General features: G+C 40.3%; 1 protein-coding gene across 1 annotated transcript in view; it reads right to left on the bottom strand.

Annotated features, from left to right (window-relative positions):
- Positions 1–1,396: 1,396 nt before the first annotated feature.
- Positions 1,397–17,783, bottom strand: part of otog (otogelin) — a 42,731-nt gene continuing 26,344 nt past the window's right edge. The window contains exons 34-54 of the mRNA XM_088371024.1: positions 14,862–17,320; positions 14,487–14,664; positions 14,251–14,402; positions 14,079–14,168; positions 13,769–13,961; positions 12,600–12,820; positions 12,323–12,461; positions 11,500–11,688; positions 11,214–11,423; positions 11,019–11,123; positions 10,195–10,299; positions 9,340–9,441; positions 9,033–9,131; positions 8,879–8,919; positions 8,192–8,267; positions 7,708–7,892; positions 7,148–7,252; positions 6,945–7,064; positions 6,734–6,779; positions 3,544–3,623; positions 1,397–2,650 (exon numbers count right to left, since the gene is read on the bottom strand). Of these exons, the coding sequence (XP_088227150.1) occupies positions 2,450–2,650; positions 3,544–3,623; positions 6,734–6,779; positions 6,945–7,064; positions 7,148–7,252; positions 7,708–7,892; positions 8,192–8,267; positions 8,879–8,919; positions 9,033–9,131; positions 9,340–9,441; positions 10,195–10,299; positions 11,019–11,123; positions 11,214–11,423; positions 11,500–11,688; positions 12,323–12,461; positions 12,600–12,820; positions 13,769–13,961; positions 14,079–14,168; positions 14,251–14,402; positions 14,487–14,664; positions 14,862–17,320 (5,096 nt within the window). The 3' untranslated portion in view covers positions 1,397–2,449. The remainder of the gene's footprint in view (positions 2,651–3,543; positions 3,624–6,733; positions 6,780–6,944; positions 7,065–7,147; positions 7,253–7,707; positions 7,893–8,191; positions 8,268–8,878; positions 8,920–9,032; positions 9,132–9,339; positions 9,442–10,194; positions 10,300–11,018; positions 11,124–11,213; positions 11,424–11,499; positions 11,689–12,322; positions 12,462–12,599; positions 12,821–13,768; positions 13,962–14,078; positions 14,169–14,250; positions 14,403–14,486; positions 14,665–14,861; positions 17,321–17,783) is intronic.

Genomic DNA, 17,783 nt, shown 5'->3' with positions numbered 1-17,783 from the left:
TGATAAGGTACCTTAGGTAGCAGGTGACCTGGAGCCAATCCCTACGGACTTCAGTGACAGATAAGACTTCAAATTCACATACCCACTTACAATTAGCCTGAATATGTTTTCTAGATGTGAGAAGAAAAGCCATGCAAATTTCACACACACAGAAAGGCCAGAGCTGAGATTTGAAATAGGAACTTTTTAACAGAGGGAAATGTGTGTTCAGTTACGTAATGACATAACCAGTAATGGTAATATCTAAAACAATTTTGGAGTAGGTAGTAGCATTCTGGCATGGGATTTTCATTAGTTTATCATTTAATATAAAGTAAGTGTTACTATATTCACTAAAAAAACAAAACAGTTTTTGTTAACCCAGCTTTGTAATATTAGTAAACAGCAGCCCGAGACCATTTCCTATGATTTTTTTTCTTGAGAACAGATCACAAAGCTCTCTCTCCTGAAGGGTCAAAGGTTAAATCAATTCAACCTGCTCTCTCTATCTGCTCCTGCTGTGACAAAGCCATCAGCCATTTCCTGTTGAGGGGACAAATGTCCAATGCTCTCTGTTGTAGTCGGCCGCGGTCTGGCCTTGTCATCAGCAGCCTCTGACATTGGGATGTTTTTTCACTCCTTCTCATAAGAGTATATCAGGGCGTGATGTGAAAACGGCAAAGACTGATGTGGTGACAACACTGACTTATTTTATGAGCTTGTCATCGGCACAGGAAGTTGGAAGTCACCAGGACTTCAACTTAAAACTACTGGCTGTTGTACTCGGATACATAAAATCTCTAAAGATGATCTAAAGATAAAGAAAAAGTTGTTATTCATTTTGGAATTATTCACTTTTCTGATAGCTTCTAGTTCAGGTTCAACATCTAGGGAGAGTAGCTTAGTATTTATTTTTATTCAATTATTCAACTCTCCATACATATATAGGAATAGAACTTTACGTCTTTTGTTGTAATTGTGATTTTAATATTCAAGCTGGTGTAACACTTAACAGATTTTTGTTGGTGGTGTGCCTCCAGATTTTTTCCAATGAAAAGGTGTGCCGTGAATGAAAAAAGGTTGGGAAACACTGCTCTATCGCACTAAAATAGACCCAATACCAGCTGATTTGTCTTCACAGCTCAGTGTTTATGATGTGCTTCTTTACTACCTACCTACCTACCTACCTACCTACCTACCTACCTACCTACCTACCTACCTACCTACCTACCTTTTTCTCCTTTATTATGCATTTTATGTCTGGTGCGACTTATACTTCGAGCGACTTATAGTCCAGAAAATACGGTACTCATAATATTTACTGCACAATATCCTTTAATGGCATACACAAAGTAAACACAAATATTCTTTACAAAGAAAATATTTATTACAAATGGAAGTTTGTACCATACAAAACGTTTCCCCACAATTTTATTCATTATTTTGTGGTTGATACCAACAGCAATTTAGCAAGTCAGTTGAAAAGGAAAGATCAATGACATACCAAAGCCAAAATTCTTGACATTTTAATGGGATTCTTCTTAGTTGGTGTTTTAGTTCTTAGTTGGAATGCTTATTTTCAGCTTGGTGGCTTGATACAATGCTTTAATTGTCAGTCCCCAATAAATAAATAAAGTGCTCCACACACACAACTGGATTTAAATCAAGTCACAATCATTATTTGAATATAGTATAGAATATAGTAAACATTAATTCCCATATGCAAATATACAGTTTTTCACTTTAGTATATGTGAGATGTATGAGGAATTTGATATTTAAAATCATTTATAAAAAAATTCACAAAAACGAGGGGCGGGAATATAAAAGATGGACCACAGAAAGTTTTCTAAAAGGGCTTCACAATGCATACACACTTATTGGATGTAACATCTATATCTACACTCAACCTATTTTAAAATAATTGTAAACACAGCAATGGGTCACTCTTAATGACAGTCATCAAATTAAATTGTTGACACCCCCCCGGCATTTACGCTTTACTGGGTGTTGCATCAAAAACTTTTAAACTCAACTTTTAATTTCGTAAGCAAGGGCTGAAAATTGATGCATTTTTAAGGTAGAACTGAGAGTTGGAATGAAGTAATATGTTGCTTATTGTCAGACATCCACAGAATGGTACTAACCTTCCTGTATACCTAAGTTCCCTTAAATTTCTTCAATAAAGCACATCATTCTTTTTTGGGTTATCCTCTTTAACTTTTTTGCGACTATTTCTATCCCTGCAATGTAAATCTGTCTCTCTCTAGCCTCGAGAGGTCAGAGTTCAAATGTCACAGTGCGCAGTGTGTTTGCAGCTGCCAGCTCGGTGTTTCTTCACCGATCACTTCCCTGCCAGAGATGCAACAGCTTTTTTACACGGTTGCCAGCAGATTACTTGAAATACTCTGTTGAGGCTCTGTAGGTAGGACCCGAACCTCGGTAGGTCGGGGTTCATCGCAATATCCGTTCTAGGACCACTGGCAGGAACAGTCGGTGGGTTCTTGAATGGCGTAGCTGACCCAGGTGGAGTTGCCACTGCAGTAGAGCTGCACAGAGCGTCGCTGCAGCCCCATCTCCCGACAACACTTGCAGAAACGCGCATAAGTGTTGATGTTGTAGTTGTAGATGCTGGCTGACGGACACTTCCCGTCACATGAAACAATGTTGACCTATAGGACAGAAGAAAACCGAAACATGGTGTTTTGGACAGATGACAGAGTAAATATTTCAAGACAACTTGACATGAATGACATGAATGTTACTTCTTTGGCACATTTTCTGGGTGAAACCCCGAACTGTGACCCGAAACAGTCAAAAATTGAAGGATGGGAAATGATGGTACTTTACTGTGGAAAGAAAATGATTCTAATTTTCTCAGAGTGATTGCAACTATACCACAATCCCATTTGTAATTGATTGTAGGATACTGTATTCTTAAAACAAGCATCATACATTCATTTAACTGCAATTTACTTAGCTGTGGATTTCTAAATGTCCTTGTAGAAACTTCAATAACAGCCATCAATCACCAAATTGTTAGTCACGTAATTTCCAGTCAGTAACTAATACGATGCACCTCTGGGAATGTCATATTCAAAACAAAGGCACAAACTGGGCAATAAATGTTATCAAATGTGCATTTGGACATATCCTGGAAACTAAATCATGAATGTGGTCATACATTTTATGCGTTTTTTGTTCATGAGTGGTTGATCAGACGATTGGTATAGTGCACAGGTATCCAACTCTAGGCTATAGGGAGCCAGATCCAGCTCACCGCATTATTTAATGTGTCGTGTAAATTGTCTTCACTTTACAAACAGTGAAATTTGCAAGCATTTCTGTCACCAGTTTCTCTTTACTTTAAATGAAACAAATGAGAGTTCAACACTTTTCATTTGCTTCTGATTTTAGTTAAGCAATTATGCTTTAAAGGTCATTAAAGCCCTCAGAGAAACGAGAATTATGATGTAGCAAAAAATTAGTTTGACACACATGGTATTGTGGGATGGTTAGTTTTACGTGCGAGCGTGCGAGTGAGAGAGTGACACATGAAACATACCGGTCTGTTACTGCGACAGTCATTCTTCCTGATAGTCATCCTCACTGTCACCTTCTGACACGACTTCCCATCTTCTTTGCCTGTTCACACATAGGCAGGCCAAAGCAAACCAAATTGGAACAAGCACAACACAGAGAGCATCGGTGTCTGTAACATAGCAAACACCAAGTGGAAGGAACACTCCAAAGAGAAGGTTGAAGAGGGAGAAGAGCACCGATATTCCAAATCATGCACGAGCAAGATTTAACCAGATTGATGAGCAACACTTAACCTAATAGTAACCTAATAGTAATTACATTTCTAAATCCTTAAGGTAAATAAAAAACAAATTAAAAAAGACTAATTAAATCAGTGGTGCGTTGATGATCAACACTTAACCTAGTAGTAACCTAATACTAGTAATTAGAATTCTAAATCCTTAAAGTAAATGAAAAACAGATTTAAAAAAAAGACAAATTAAATCAGTTCAATTCACTAAAAATTTCAAGACGGTGTTTTATTAAAAGTATACACAATATGCTTATATACTTGTAAATAAACAACAATACTGTGTTGGCTTTGCTTTGAAATCCATAGGCAACATCTGTAATGCTTGTCAAAAACAAAATTTTGGGTGATTTAATTAGAGTATAATTAATCGCTATAATTTATTCTGGACCCTGATGACTTTGAGAATGTCAAACTAATTTAAATTAGCTTTTGTACTTAAAAACAAATACTACTCAGTCATGTGAACCACCATGGAAAAAATATGTGCGTGTGACGGATAGACGACTAATCACATGGTGCGAGTGACAGATAGAAGACTAATCACACAGTCAATCTATTTAACTCTGTCGCATAACCATGAAAGAGAGACGAGCTTGCTTTGTTCCAGCCGCCATCACGACACTGCTTCAGTGATGATGCCAGAGCCACATTTATCTCTGAGTGATGAATGTTCTGAATGTGCTTGGACCTACTGACGGGTCAGTCTATTAAGAGGCTACAGCAATGTTTGCGCACTTAAAAACTAAATCAAATATTTTATTTTACAGTAATAACATGATACTGATACCTCTGACCGTTTCAGTGAAAATTATTTCAAGCTCTAATCGTTTTCATACAGCGCTAATTGCTGAAGCTAGTTGGACAATTCTATTTTGTGTTACAATCTTTCAGAACTATGAATATCAGCTTTAAATATAACTACACACCCATCAGGCAAAGCCAACTCAGTGGACTCTTTGTCAACAGTCAGGGTTCGTGTTACGTGGGAGTCACTGGGGACTCGAGCTCCCACGGGGGAACAGTCATTAAAGTCATCCACCTGTGGGGGGTTTTTGCACCGGCGTAATTACTTTATGATGTCATCATCTGATTCAAAAAACATAACTTTGTGTGAATTAGATACACCAGTCTGTGTAAGGTATCTGTATTATTTTATTTGATTTTGAACTTTTATTGGATGTTGCACTAAAATTGTAGATACTGCACCAAACTGGACCTTCCCCTTGTACATCTAAGAATTCTATTCTATTCTATTCTATTCTATTCTATTCTATTCTATTCTATTCTATTCTATTCTATTCTATTCTATTCTATCAGGTTAAAATCTTAAGACAGCAATGCAACATAGTTGTTGTAGCCTTCAGTTTTAATTGCAGGCTCAAGAAATGTGATTGTTTTGTTGAAAAGAATCATCGTGTGTATATATTGGTTGTGAGAAAGAAAATTAGGCTGTCAGAACTACTATATGTTGGACTTGGGAAGCACAGTGCATCACATAACAGCTTTGGTTTCTCAGCAAGCTAGAGGAAGAATGCAGGAGCATGGCAACCTTCTAAAGCAGCTACTTGGAAAAATGTCCCCAAACACCAAACCACATCATTATCAACTATGGCGGACATGCAGACATCTAAGGCCAACTACTGGGTCTCTACCAACAGCACATTGTTGGCAATCAACAATGCACTGCCCAGACAGTGCTAAATGTGGAGCGAGTGTAGAGACAATTCAAAGTGCTTTACATAAAACATTATGGAAAGACAAAGTATTTATTTAATTTGTTGGTTTTACACCCTCGAGTGACAAAGAGCTCGAAGCAAGCTTTGATTTGGAAAAGTGTTATTCACTAAATATGAGTGCATTTCTATGAGTTTAAAGAGCATGTGTAAGTGATAAAACTGCATTTTAATGGTCTCTCTAAAACACAGGTGTCAAACTCAAGGCCCGGGGGCCAGATACGGCCCGCCACATCATTTTATGGGGCTTGCGAAGACAAATTGTGCACCAAATTTGTGTGTCATTACTAGAATTGCAAATTGTCTTTACTTTAAAAAAAATCTTTTTTTTTTAGATATTTGACTAATTTTTACTTGTCTGATTTGAAAACAAGTTATTTGTCAGTTTGTTTTGTAGCTTTCACTGTATATAATATGAGGTGCTCATACATTTATTTGGGTTGACAGTCATAATGGCCCTCACGAAAGAAGCTACAATGCAGTCCGCGAAAAAAATTAGTTTGACACCCCTGCTCTAAAAGGTGGATTTTCACCTATTGCGGATGGGTCTGGATTTTTTATTTTTTGTTTGCAATGAACAGGTGTTCACTGGATACCAACTCTTGTTCGGTTTACGTGTTGCATGTATTTTCTACTCCAGTATAAAATAAACGTTGAGAGGACAGCCCTACTTGGGGCCCGGAGGCTGCAATCAAATATTCGGTGTGTTATACCGGGAACATTTTGGAGGGAATGAGTACATTGTTGAATATCAACAATATGCGGTTGTAGTTTTGGTACCTCTTTCGCAGTTTGTGTTTACTGTGGGAGTCAGGGAGCTAACAGGGAATGGGAACAGAAGGAATCCGGTACCTGGTGGGATTTGTACATGTTGGTAAGCTGCAGCACATAAACCACGAAGCCACTTGCATGTTTTCAAGTGCTTTTCAGTGACGGCTACTGTTAAAACAGCAGCCGTTTCTTTTCACTGAAAATTACACTGAAAAAAAGCACACTAATGTGAATACTCAGAAGACAATCCTGACAGCAGAGCAAGAGACAAATTTGACATTATGGCTGGGAATTTAAACTGCACAGGTGAATATTACGTGTCAGAGGCATGCTGGGCGACAGGCGAGTGTCAGTTACAGCCTACAGCTCTACACTAACTATATTACAGCTGTGCTATGCTAACATCACAAACTCACATGTCTTGCAACATCCGTCCATGTAACTTAAGATAGTTCCTCCAATCTGCACACAAAAGAAAGCAAAAGCAATGAATCATCAAAACAATAACTCATTTAGAGGGGGCGGAGTTAATAGTCCAGCACTAACAAAGTAAGACATTTTTTTACACTATTCCCAAAATGGACACAAGCAACATGTTTTTGTGTGCACGTGTTTGATAATGCTGACCTTCATACACTCTGTTTCATTGAAGGGGGGACAGCTGTAGGGGTAGGAGATCAGTGTCGGGCCAGACAGAGTGTCTGTGCATTCAAACTTCAGGCAGTTGGACACCCAAGATTTCCCTGGCTGAAAACACATTCATATTAACTATTCATCTATATTATAATATGTTAAAATGAATATAGAATATTCTCACACTAATGGCCCACCTTATAGAGCATTGTTGACCCATTTTCATGAGTGTAAAGGCACGATATATTCTTGCAAACTCCACAGCACGTAGATTGGTCTTTTGCAGGGATATAGATCTGATTCTACCACACACACACACACACACGCACGCACGCACGCACACACACACACACACACACACACACAAACAAACATTCAATTACGACTAGCCCACAAGGAGTTAGGTAATGTCACTGTTATCTATTACAAGGTCATATGTTGAAAGAGACGTCAATCTTCCTCACGGAATATTTACTTAGAACACTATTAAACAATCGTTTTACACTTCCAAAATGAATTTCATTTAATTACTGTAGAATGCTGATATAAAGACTATATATTTTAAATTCATTAATTATTGGACCTCATTTAAGAATCACAACTCCAGCTGCCTACCACGAAGGATCAAAAAGCATGTTTGCATAATTCCAAGGTCTAAGAAAATGAGCCAACATTTTACTTTTAATTTCAAGGAAACATCTGAGGATTTTTTTAAACCCAAGTCTTTGATCAAAATAGTTCCCACTTTACGTCTTACGATTTTACAGAGGGCCGAGCAGTTGGTGCTGCTGGTCCGGAGAACGTGAAAGCCACTTGACATGTCCAGGGTGCGGCTGCACTGCCGGCTGTAGCATAAGCCGTCCTCACGATGTTCCACCAGGGTCTGACCGGGTCGCAGCACCCCCTGTACCACCCCCTGGTAAACGCATACCGCCTCTCGCACTGCATACACATCCACGGTTTGGATTGCATGGTTGAAATGAAAATACAATGTGGAGAATGAATAGCCAAAATGTTTTATACAAGCCAAAGAAACTGCATCCAAGTTCACTAGCCAGCTTATGATGCACATTAAGTAAAACTTCCTGTGAAATATTTTCTATGGTGATATACAATAAATACATTTTGTGCAGATCAATCTCTAACAATTATTTTTCTTCAGATTTTATTTTTCATCAGAATAATGAATTATAATGAATCACTTCAGCGTATAAAGGCCAATTTGAAATAACAATACTCACCACACTTGTATCTTTTGCAGGCACATTGATTCTGTGGGTCAGACAGGAAGGCCTGCTCCAGCTGAGGAGCCTCTCCCTGCACAACACAATCAGATGCATGTTGATATTTAATGATCTGTGCAGTCCTACGTATAAAATGAATACATATACTATTTTGTTCTGATATGATGTCCCTAACTACCAAGCAGACGGACCAGTCCCAGTCCGGGTCAGCAAGTCCTTTGGGAGACTGAACCAAAACTATTCATTGTTATTTTTATTTGATTATTTATTTTAGTTCATCATCAGAGTCATCAGAGTCTTTTGTTCTGAAAATCTGTTATATTTGCACATGCCTGTCCAAAAGCTCAGATGATCGAATCAAGACCCTACAACTCTGAAGAAAAAGAAAGCTGTACTTAAAGACAGTTTTGTCAGTTCTACTTAAGGTACGCGTTATTGCTTACAGGTATTCCATGCACCAAACCTTTCTACGTAAGATGTGGCGACAGGCTCGCGATAATTATACAACAATTAAATTGAGCGTATTGGTAAGTTGTATTTTATAAGTTGCTTTCATGTTAATTTTAGGTTTTTATACAGGTCTGCCACAACTGAAACTGGTCCAAGACACAAAAAAAGCATAACGCACATCCAGCTCTGACATCCCAAGTACAAAAAAGGCAGATTTTTAGGACTTGAACATACCAGTTCACATTTGGGAGGAGCAATCTTGTCACAGGAACACACTGAAAACGAAACATGATATGAAGTCTAGAAATATGTAATTGAAAGACCAAGCATATATATATATATATATGAAAAACAGAATATATTTCATATACTATATTTTATGTTGTACCGCATGTGTGGTTGGCACAGCAGTGATCTGAACTGGTCACTGACATCAGTGCCATCCCAAATGGACAGCTGAGTTGAGGACATCTAGAAGGTTCACATACTAAACACACACACAACACATTCACATACAGGTTCATTATTATGGAGTAAAAAAGTTAAAGAAAAATATGTGTTTTTTGTTTCTGTAAATGTTTATGTGTGCGCGTGTGTGTGCGTGTTTGCGCGCGCGCGCGTGTGTGTGTGTGTGTGTGTGTGTGTGTGTGTGTGTGTGTGTGTGTGTGTGTCTGCATGCATACGTGTGAACTAACCACATTGGTAGGTGGGGCAGCAGTGGTCCTTGGTGTTAGGGCCCACAGTCAGAACCTCCCCATCCCGACACAGTGGAGGAGTGTCCACACAAGACGAACAGACTACAGGAAATAAGCACACAAGTTCTTAATCACACTGTACAACACACATATGATTACAGTAGAAAACATTACCCTATTGACCGGACTATAAGTCGCACTGAAGTACAAGTCGCACCAGCCATGAAATGCATAATAAAGATGTAAAAGACATATATAAGTCGCACTGGAGTATAAGTCTCATTTTGGGGAGAAATTTAGTTGATAAAATCTAACACCAAGAACATCTTGAAAGGCAATTTAAAATAAAAATAGAATAGATGCAGCAACAGGCTGAATAAGTATACAGTATGCCAACATTACATGACACATAGACAACAAACTGAGAACGTGCCTGACGTAACATATTAAGAGTTATTCAGATAACTCTAGCATAAATAACATGCTAACAAGTTTACCAAACCATTCGTGTCACTCCAAATCACTAAATCCAATGAAATCTTAATCCTTTGTGTCACTTTTGAACAACTCCGCTAACTTCGGAGGTAGAAGATGCGGGGTTTCCTCTTCTACGTGACTCATCGTCAGTTGTAGTTCCAATTATTCCACAGGCCTAGAGCGTCTTCTTGCGGTTTAGTGTGAAAATAACATGTGAAATGATATAATAATGTGTTAATAATTTCACACGTAAGTCCCTCCTGAGTATATATCGCACCCCAGCCAAACTATGAAAAAAACAGCAACTTATAGTCCGGAAAATACGGTACTTGTTGGCTATATTCGTAACAAAAATAAAAATAATTGTTTGATACTTACTGCAGATGTGAGTCAGGCAGCAACTGTCATGAGTTCTGGTCACGACCAAGGACTGGTCACTTCTACAGGTGGGAATATTTGCCTCACAACTTGTGGGATCACACTCTGTAACCAATGTGCAATTGACATAATGCATTTTGCACATGTGCAGATCAGTGATTCCCGAATGTGCCATGAGCAGTACGAGTATCACAGGAAATTATCCATATTTTACTTAATTCATCTAACAATTATATAGTATATAGTCCCGATCCAGCAATGTAGAGTGAAAAACAGAACGATTACATGATCTCCCATTAGATGCTCAAGGGCATAAACCTGCATAAGGCATTCCTGTTGAGTTCTGTAATGCAGAAACTTGGGCCTGGTAGTATGCCCTTAAAATAGAAATTTCACAAAATTAGCAATTCCCATTTTACTAATTTATTCCTTTCACTTATAGAAAGAACAAATAGCATTATTCAAAACTTGTTAAATTATTAAATTTAATACATTATAAATTTAATTACTTAATTATTGTACTTATTAAATTATCTTTTTCTCCAGGGATTTGCTTGTTTCAAACAAGCTTTGAAACTTTTTTCATTCAAGTTTATTTTTTAATTAACCTGCATCAACTTTAAGAAACTAAAAATATCTTTCTTTCTGACTGCGCTTTGGCGACGGTTCGCAGCCATGTGGTTAAGGTCAGCACTGCAAGTCAGTGACATGTGGTTTGTCCCATGGAAGTCGCAAACAAATTCAAATTACCTGATAAAATGGATTAATTGCCCGGCGCTAGCAGGACTATATATTTGGACCAGAGGCTGTCACTGTGTACTCACCGCACACATAGTCTGGGCAGCACGAGTCTTTTCGGTAGTATGACACCAGCTTCTCCCCATATTTACAGTCAGGAGGCAGGAGGTCACAATGAGTCTGATTACACACTGCAAAGTCATATGATATCATCTTATGTTTTTTAATAACTTGATGAGCTCCATACTGCATTGGTGCTGGACACTCCTCTGTGGCCTTACCACAGACTTTACGGGGGCAGCAACTGGTGTCATCTGCCAGGCTGACGACCACCTCTCCTGCTCGCTGGCACACAGGCGCCGTCGTGGTGGAACAGTTGTACTCCACAGGGATGACCGTGTCCTTGTCGCAGCGGTACATACAGCAGGAGTCCTTTGAGGCCTTCCACACCTCACCGTGTGCACGTGGAATGCCAGAACTGTCAGTGCAGGCTACACAAATATCACAATTGAGAAATCCAAGTGTTTACATGCCGTTTTCCATACAAACTGCTATAGGGACTCTTACCACACTTGTTGGGGGGTATGCAGAGGGCAGTATATGGCCGATGGAGAAGCGTTCCTTCCGGGCAGGCACAACCCTCAGTGAGGCCTGAACAATGGTCTGGGTCTAAATCAGAATTCTGGTTTGGACATGACTGAGCTGTGCAGACCGGCAGACAGGCATGATATCGCAGCGTTTCAGGGCACATGAAGGCTACAGGAAGAGAGACACAAAGAGAATGCACTGGACAGTGTTTCCAAGTGAATTCTGTAGATGCACAAACCATCTTTATGCATGTTTTTAACAGATGAAGGCATACAAATTTGATACCTTTTGACAAGTTTTGAAGGCCACTTTCATATATTTTCATTGTGAAGACCTCTCATTTGGTAAATGACGCCACAAGAAGTAGGCATTGTGGGTTTGTAATTATACCACAATAATATTTTGCATTGAAATTATTCATATTCTACATAAAATAATTATGAAATGGCTGCAATGATTGCAACTTTCATGTATGACTGAAAGGAAATTAAATAAGTCATAAATTATCTTGTTAGTTGTTCTACCCAATTGGACAACTACAGCATCTGCCACTTTGAAAGGTAAATTTACAGTTTAAATGTACTATTTGAAAATAATTGGGGACTTTTTTCAGAATTTTGAGAAATCAGAAAAAACATGTTTATATGACCTAATTGCTAAGACAAATACATTAAAAACATCCAATTATGGTAAAAAAAAAAACAGTAAAGAAAATAATGACAAGGGAATTAGAAAACCCAATTATGGTAAATAAACACATTAAAATGACTGAAGGTGAATGTGTTTGGGGATTCAGTCTTACGACAGTAATCTGGTCTCCTCCACTCAATACAGACGTTGAATTTGTGGCAAGAGGCTACGTAGGCAGCCAGTGCCACACACTGGTTGTTCACATACTCCACATCTTGGACCCAAACCTCACAAAAAGTACTCGGGGAAACCTAGACGAATAAAAACATGATTTCATTCTTCTTGGTAATCAATTGATGTCATAATGTGGTCACCTGTCTGACTGGCTAATTTGATTTAGGCTGAGAAACTACAATTCTGTAAATTACTTGCTTAATGTGTGAACCTACAAAGGCATGGCATGGGAAGAAGACCGGTTTCTGCACCATGACCAGGCACCGTGAGCAGTCACTGGTGGAGCAGTTGAACTCTCTGCGTCGACTGTGACTGACATAGCTAGTCGTGTTGGGAACCTCCCAGCTACCGATGAAGAGCGATGGATCCACGTTCCTCCCCACAGTGGTGCCATTGGCCAGAGTCAGGTCATTGCTTAGATCTCCATCACAGAAACCTACAGGGTGAGTGTGCGTGCCAATGCAGAAACACATAAAAGCTTAATGACATATAACAATAATAATAATAATAACAATAACAATAATAATAATAGTAATAATAATAATAATAATAATAGGGGCAGCACAGTGGGTGACACACTGGTTAGCACGTCCACCTCACAGTTAGGACGGTGCGGATTCGATTCCGCCTCCGGCCATTCCTGTGTGGAGTTTGCATTTTCTCCCTGTGCCCACGTGGGCTTTCTCCGGGCACTCTGGTTTCCTCCCACATCCCAAAAACATGCTTGGTAGGCCAATTGACCACTCCAAATTGCCCCTAGGTGTGAGTGCGGATGGTTGTTTGTCTCTGTGTGCCCTGGGATTGGCTGGCAACCGATTCAGAGTGTCCCCCGCCTATTGCCAGATGACTGCTGGGATAGGCTCCAGCATGCCCGCAACCCTCGTGGGGAAACGCGGCACAGATGATGGATGGATGGACACCCCTAATCTAAGCACGAGTTTTCACTGTTCACTGTTTTCATGAGTTATGTGTTATACTGACTGATAATAGAGTTGTGATAACTACTAATATATGATATATTCTTTCCTCATTAAGATGAGGGAGACCGGCGTCAATGACATATTCACACACAGGGATCCTCAGCAGACAACTAACATGCATGATTTGGAACTTTGGGAAGCAAACTGAAATATAAAGAGTAAACCCACATTAAGCATAGAGAAATAATGTAACCCAGACCCTACTTGCTGTCAAGCAAGAATGTATCCATAAAGCTCTACTAAAAAAATATTCGTAATATTATCCCTTTTTCTTGCCTTTGACTGTGATAATGTTCCATAAAAAAGGAAACTTGAATAGATCTTGGATCTTAGAACTGTTAATTGATGCAAAATGAAATCATGTTGGGTACACTGCAGACTTGACTATTCAAGCCAGTTCATACCACATAGGCCCACAGTAGGCAGCTTCTTGCTGGAGCTGGGGCTTCCACTGTCGATCACCATCATTCCAGTGCTGTGATACCACTGCAGCTTGAGACCAGTAGGGCTTCGGATTAGATACATGTTGCCCGTGTCGTAGATCTCAAAACCAAGCTTTTTAAAACGAGGCCTGGCATATCGTGAGTTGACATACAGCTGCAGGAAACATGTGCAATTTATTAGTGTTAATAGTTCGATTTCATACTGGAGCCTTCCAGCCCTCATGTTTGAGTTACTATATGTATCAAGAACAAATAATCCACTTTGTCCTACCCTCCTCTGGAGCCTGTCGATAATGATGTGGTCGAAATTATGGGTAATGTTGAGTGTTACCAAACATAAGTTTGTAAAATTCCACCGAAGCTTCAAAAGACATTCACATTTCAAAAAGTTATTCACATCAAATTGACAATAGTTTTTTTCTTTATGTATGACAATGGCTTACTTGTGAGTCTGATCCAGCAGGGCACTCCTGTACCAAAACACTGACCGTCTCATTGGGTAACTGACTCACTATGAACCAGGCAGCTTTATAGATGGCAATACTATTTCCGTCAAATGTGATCACATTCAAATCTGGAAACACAGAGCAGCGACCTGCAACAGAAACCATGAAACAGTGACATCATGAATCTGCTTACTCAACACGTACATATAAATCAATCATTGTGTTTTTCGTACATGGACAGTCCCACTGGGGGCAACATTTGTCACCATTAACCAATATGGCAAAACCAAGAAGGCCACAGTTCATCGGCTCAGAGGAGAAGGAGCAGCTTTGAGACTTATTGAACAAGACGAGCTGGCTGTCCACACAGATGAACTTGGTGCACTCATCAACAATCTCTGCATATGGAGGCTGATTTAAAAACATAAACAGAGTAGGAACATTCAAATCTTGTGCGGTTTATTCAACAACTGCAAAAATAATGTAAAACTTTTTGTTTAGGAATTCTTTGCTTCCTTTTCGATTGCTGTTTTATCAGTTAAATCTACTAGAATTATCTAGGACCATGGCAAGATGGTCAATAAATGGATGTTGTAAAGTGAACCCACCGTACACAGTCTTGTGACAGATACAGCTGTGGCTGTTACACTATCTGATGTAGGCTTGGATTTTTCCAATGTTGTTACACCAGGACTGGTACGATTCATCCTATCCAGCACAGTTGTTTGGACTGTTTTGGTTACAGGAATAGACGATATAGCAGGAGTAATAGCAGGTCTCTGAGTCTGGATGGTTATATCAAGTGGTGGAGATGTTACTGGTTGGGAAATGCCTGGTGCCGCTTCAGATTTTGTGGTTGTCAGGCCAGAGATTGGTATGGTTGCCTCAGGCATAGGAAGTGGGGCCACTGAGGTGGGCATTGTTGTTGTGTCTGCAGGGGTTGTTGTGCTCACTGAGGTCAATGATTCTGCTGATGTGGATGTGGTTGGAGATGGAGCTCCAAATACAGTTCTTTTACTTGGCTGTGGCGCGACAGTTGGTGAACTGCTTGTTTTGATGGTTGCTGTCAGCGGTCCTGTTTCTATAGTTACCCTTGCTGTGATTGGCCTCTCGGTTGATGTGATTTTGGGTGTAACTCTTGTCACTGGAACTCTCTGTGTCAGTCTAACAGAGGTCATTTGTGTGGTTGCAGTTGTAGTTGTTGCAGCAAATGTAGATCTTACAGTTGACGCAAGCTGTGTGGTGACCTTGATAGGGAATGTTGGTTTTCTGGATGTTGAAGACGTTATGTCAGGTAGAGAAACAGATGAAATTGGCGTTGTTGTGTCTCTTGTAAATTCCACGCTTCTCGTTACTGGATGCATTGTCACTGCGACTGGTTGTACTGTAACAGGCCTGAGGGTGGTGGTTACAGTGACAGGACTTGTAGGCTCGATTGTGAGAAAAGTATCAGGAACTTCGGGTTTAGGGGGACGCACTGAAGTAATATGTGTCTTGGTTTTAAATTCTGTAGTGGGCATCCTGTAAGATGTAGCCTTAGCAGTTGTAGTGGTCCCTGCAGTCGCTGTAGCAGAGGTGATGACTGGCCTTGGCAGTGGAAGTCGAGGTACTTCTGTTGTTTTAGTCAAACTGACCATATGTGGAACAGTTTGAGAGATGCGCTGTGGTGTTGTCTTTTTTGTATGACTGTACAACTGGCTGGAAGAGGTAAGGAAATGGGGAGGACGCCATGGTGGTGAGGTCTGCGTAGTGGAGCTTGATGATAATGGAGGAAGAACTGTCTCCTTGGGACTAACTGGTGGGACAGTTGACTTTGTAGATAAAATTGGACTGGTGGCCACAGTGGTGGCTACAGCTATTGTTGGAGGTCTTGAAGTTGAAGACTGAATTGAAGTAGACCCGGGAATTGTGGTTGTAAATTTAGGGAGTGGCTGAGCAGTCAGTAATATGGTGGCAGCAGTTATTTTGGACATGGTAGAGTCAAGTACAGTTGTTGTTTTTGTAGTTGATTTCCGGTCTGAGGCTGCCGAGGTAGGACTGGGGACAGTTGAAGTCCAAGCCAAATGGACTGGCAATGATGTTGGTAGCTCAGGAGCAGCTGGGGTGGTTAAAATTACCTTCTCAGTGGTGAATTCAGCAACGGGGGGAGTCATAGTCTTTTTAATTAACTGTGTTGTTGTGCTGGTTTTAAAGGGTTCAACTGGAGTGACTGACTCTGTGGTTGTTGGTGAAGTGACTGTTGATGCGGTTGTTGTTTTGAAAGGAGGTGGCGCAAACACGGGGGAAGTGGTTGAAGAGGCTGTACTTAGTAAACCAGGAGTGGCAGGTGCGATTGGGGACATTGGAGGAGTTCTCCCTAGTGTTAAAGGCTTTGTGCTCCTCGATTCAGTGTATGTAGTGTCAGTAGATCTGGGTAGGGTGGTCCGGTCTGTCACTGTTGAAGTCTCTGAAACTGGCAGAGTATGAGAAGTGGTTCCAAATGGGAACACCACAAATGGAGGCTTTGTTTCTGTGGACTTCTCAGTGGCAAGTGGAAAAGCGGATGTTGCCCCCTCAAAAGAGCTAGTGGTTGATGTTGTGGTGGGCGTGGCTTTTGTGGTGAAGCGAGGACGGTGGGAGTCAGTGGGCCTGGTGGAGGAAGTTAACCAGAAAAGAGAAGTGATTACAAAGGGAGTACTACTAAACCTGAAGGTGCTGGATCCAAAGGGGCTGATGGTGGCACTCTCAGCAGCGGTATGGTCTTTGGTGACTTTTAGAGTGGACAGAGGTTCATCCACTTCAGGCCTTAAAGTGGGAGGCAATGGTGCAAGAGGTGCTGCTGTTTTGGAAGGTTCAGGGAGTGCAGCAGGTGAGGGGATGGTCGGTTGAGTTGACTCATCAGAAATTAGTGGGGGTGTGCTCACAGCAGGAACAGTGGTGGTGATTTTGGTGGTTGGAGTAGACCAAGAAGGGGCAGATGGAGCAGTGGTGGTCTTGAGTGATGCAGTGGTCAACGCAGAGGATATAGTCCCAGAACTTGTTATGGCACTGGTTGGAATGATGGGCAAAATAACTGGGGCTTTGATACCTAAACCCCAAATCATGAAGAGCATGTAAGAAGAAAATGTATACACACTAGGATATACCGTATTTTCCGGACTATAAGGCGCACCTTCAATGAATGGCCCATTTTAAAACAGTATCCTTATATAAGGCTCACCGGACTATAAGGCACACCATTAATGCATCATGTCAGATTTTTAATCCAAATCAAATCATTCTCCATTTTAACTGTTTCATTTAAACTTCAGATGCAACAAATTACTTTATAATCACAAAATAATGATCCATAGCCTTTTTGATTCATGATTCATAGCCTTCAGCGGGCCACTTATGATTGATTTCATGACACAATGCTTCGGGCCAGTTTAAATTTAGGAATTTGGTCCATATATAAGGCGCACCGGACTATAAGGCGCACTGTTGGTTTTTGAGAAAATTTTAGGTTTTTAGGTGCGCCTTATAGTCCGGAAAATACGGTACCACTGATA

This window comes from Syngnathus floridae, chromosome 3 (assembly GCF_059516105.1).
Source record: "Syngnathus floridae isolate MCC-2025c chromosome 3, RoL_Sflo_1.0, whole genome shotgun sequence".
Lineage (NCBI taxonomy): Eukaryota > Metazoa > Chordata > Actinopteri > Syngnathiformes > Syngnathidae > Syngnathus > Syngnathus floridae.
The sequence above is the reverse complement of the archived record's forward strand: the minus strand, read 5'-3'. Positions and strand labels throughout refer to the sequence as shown.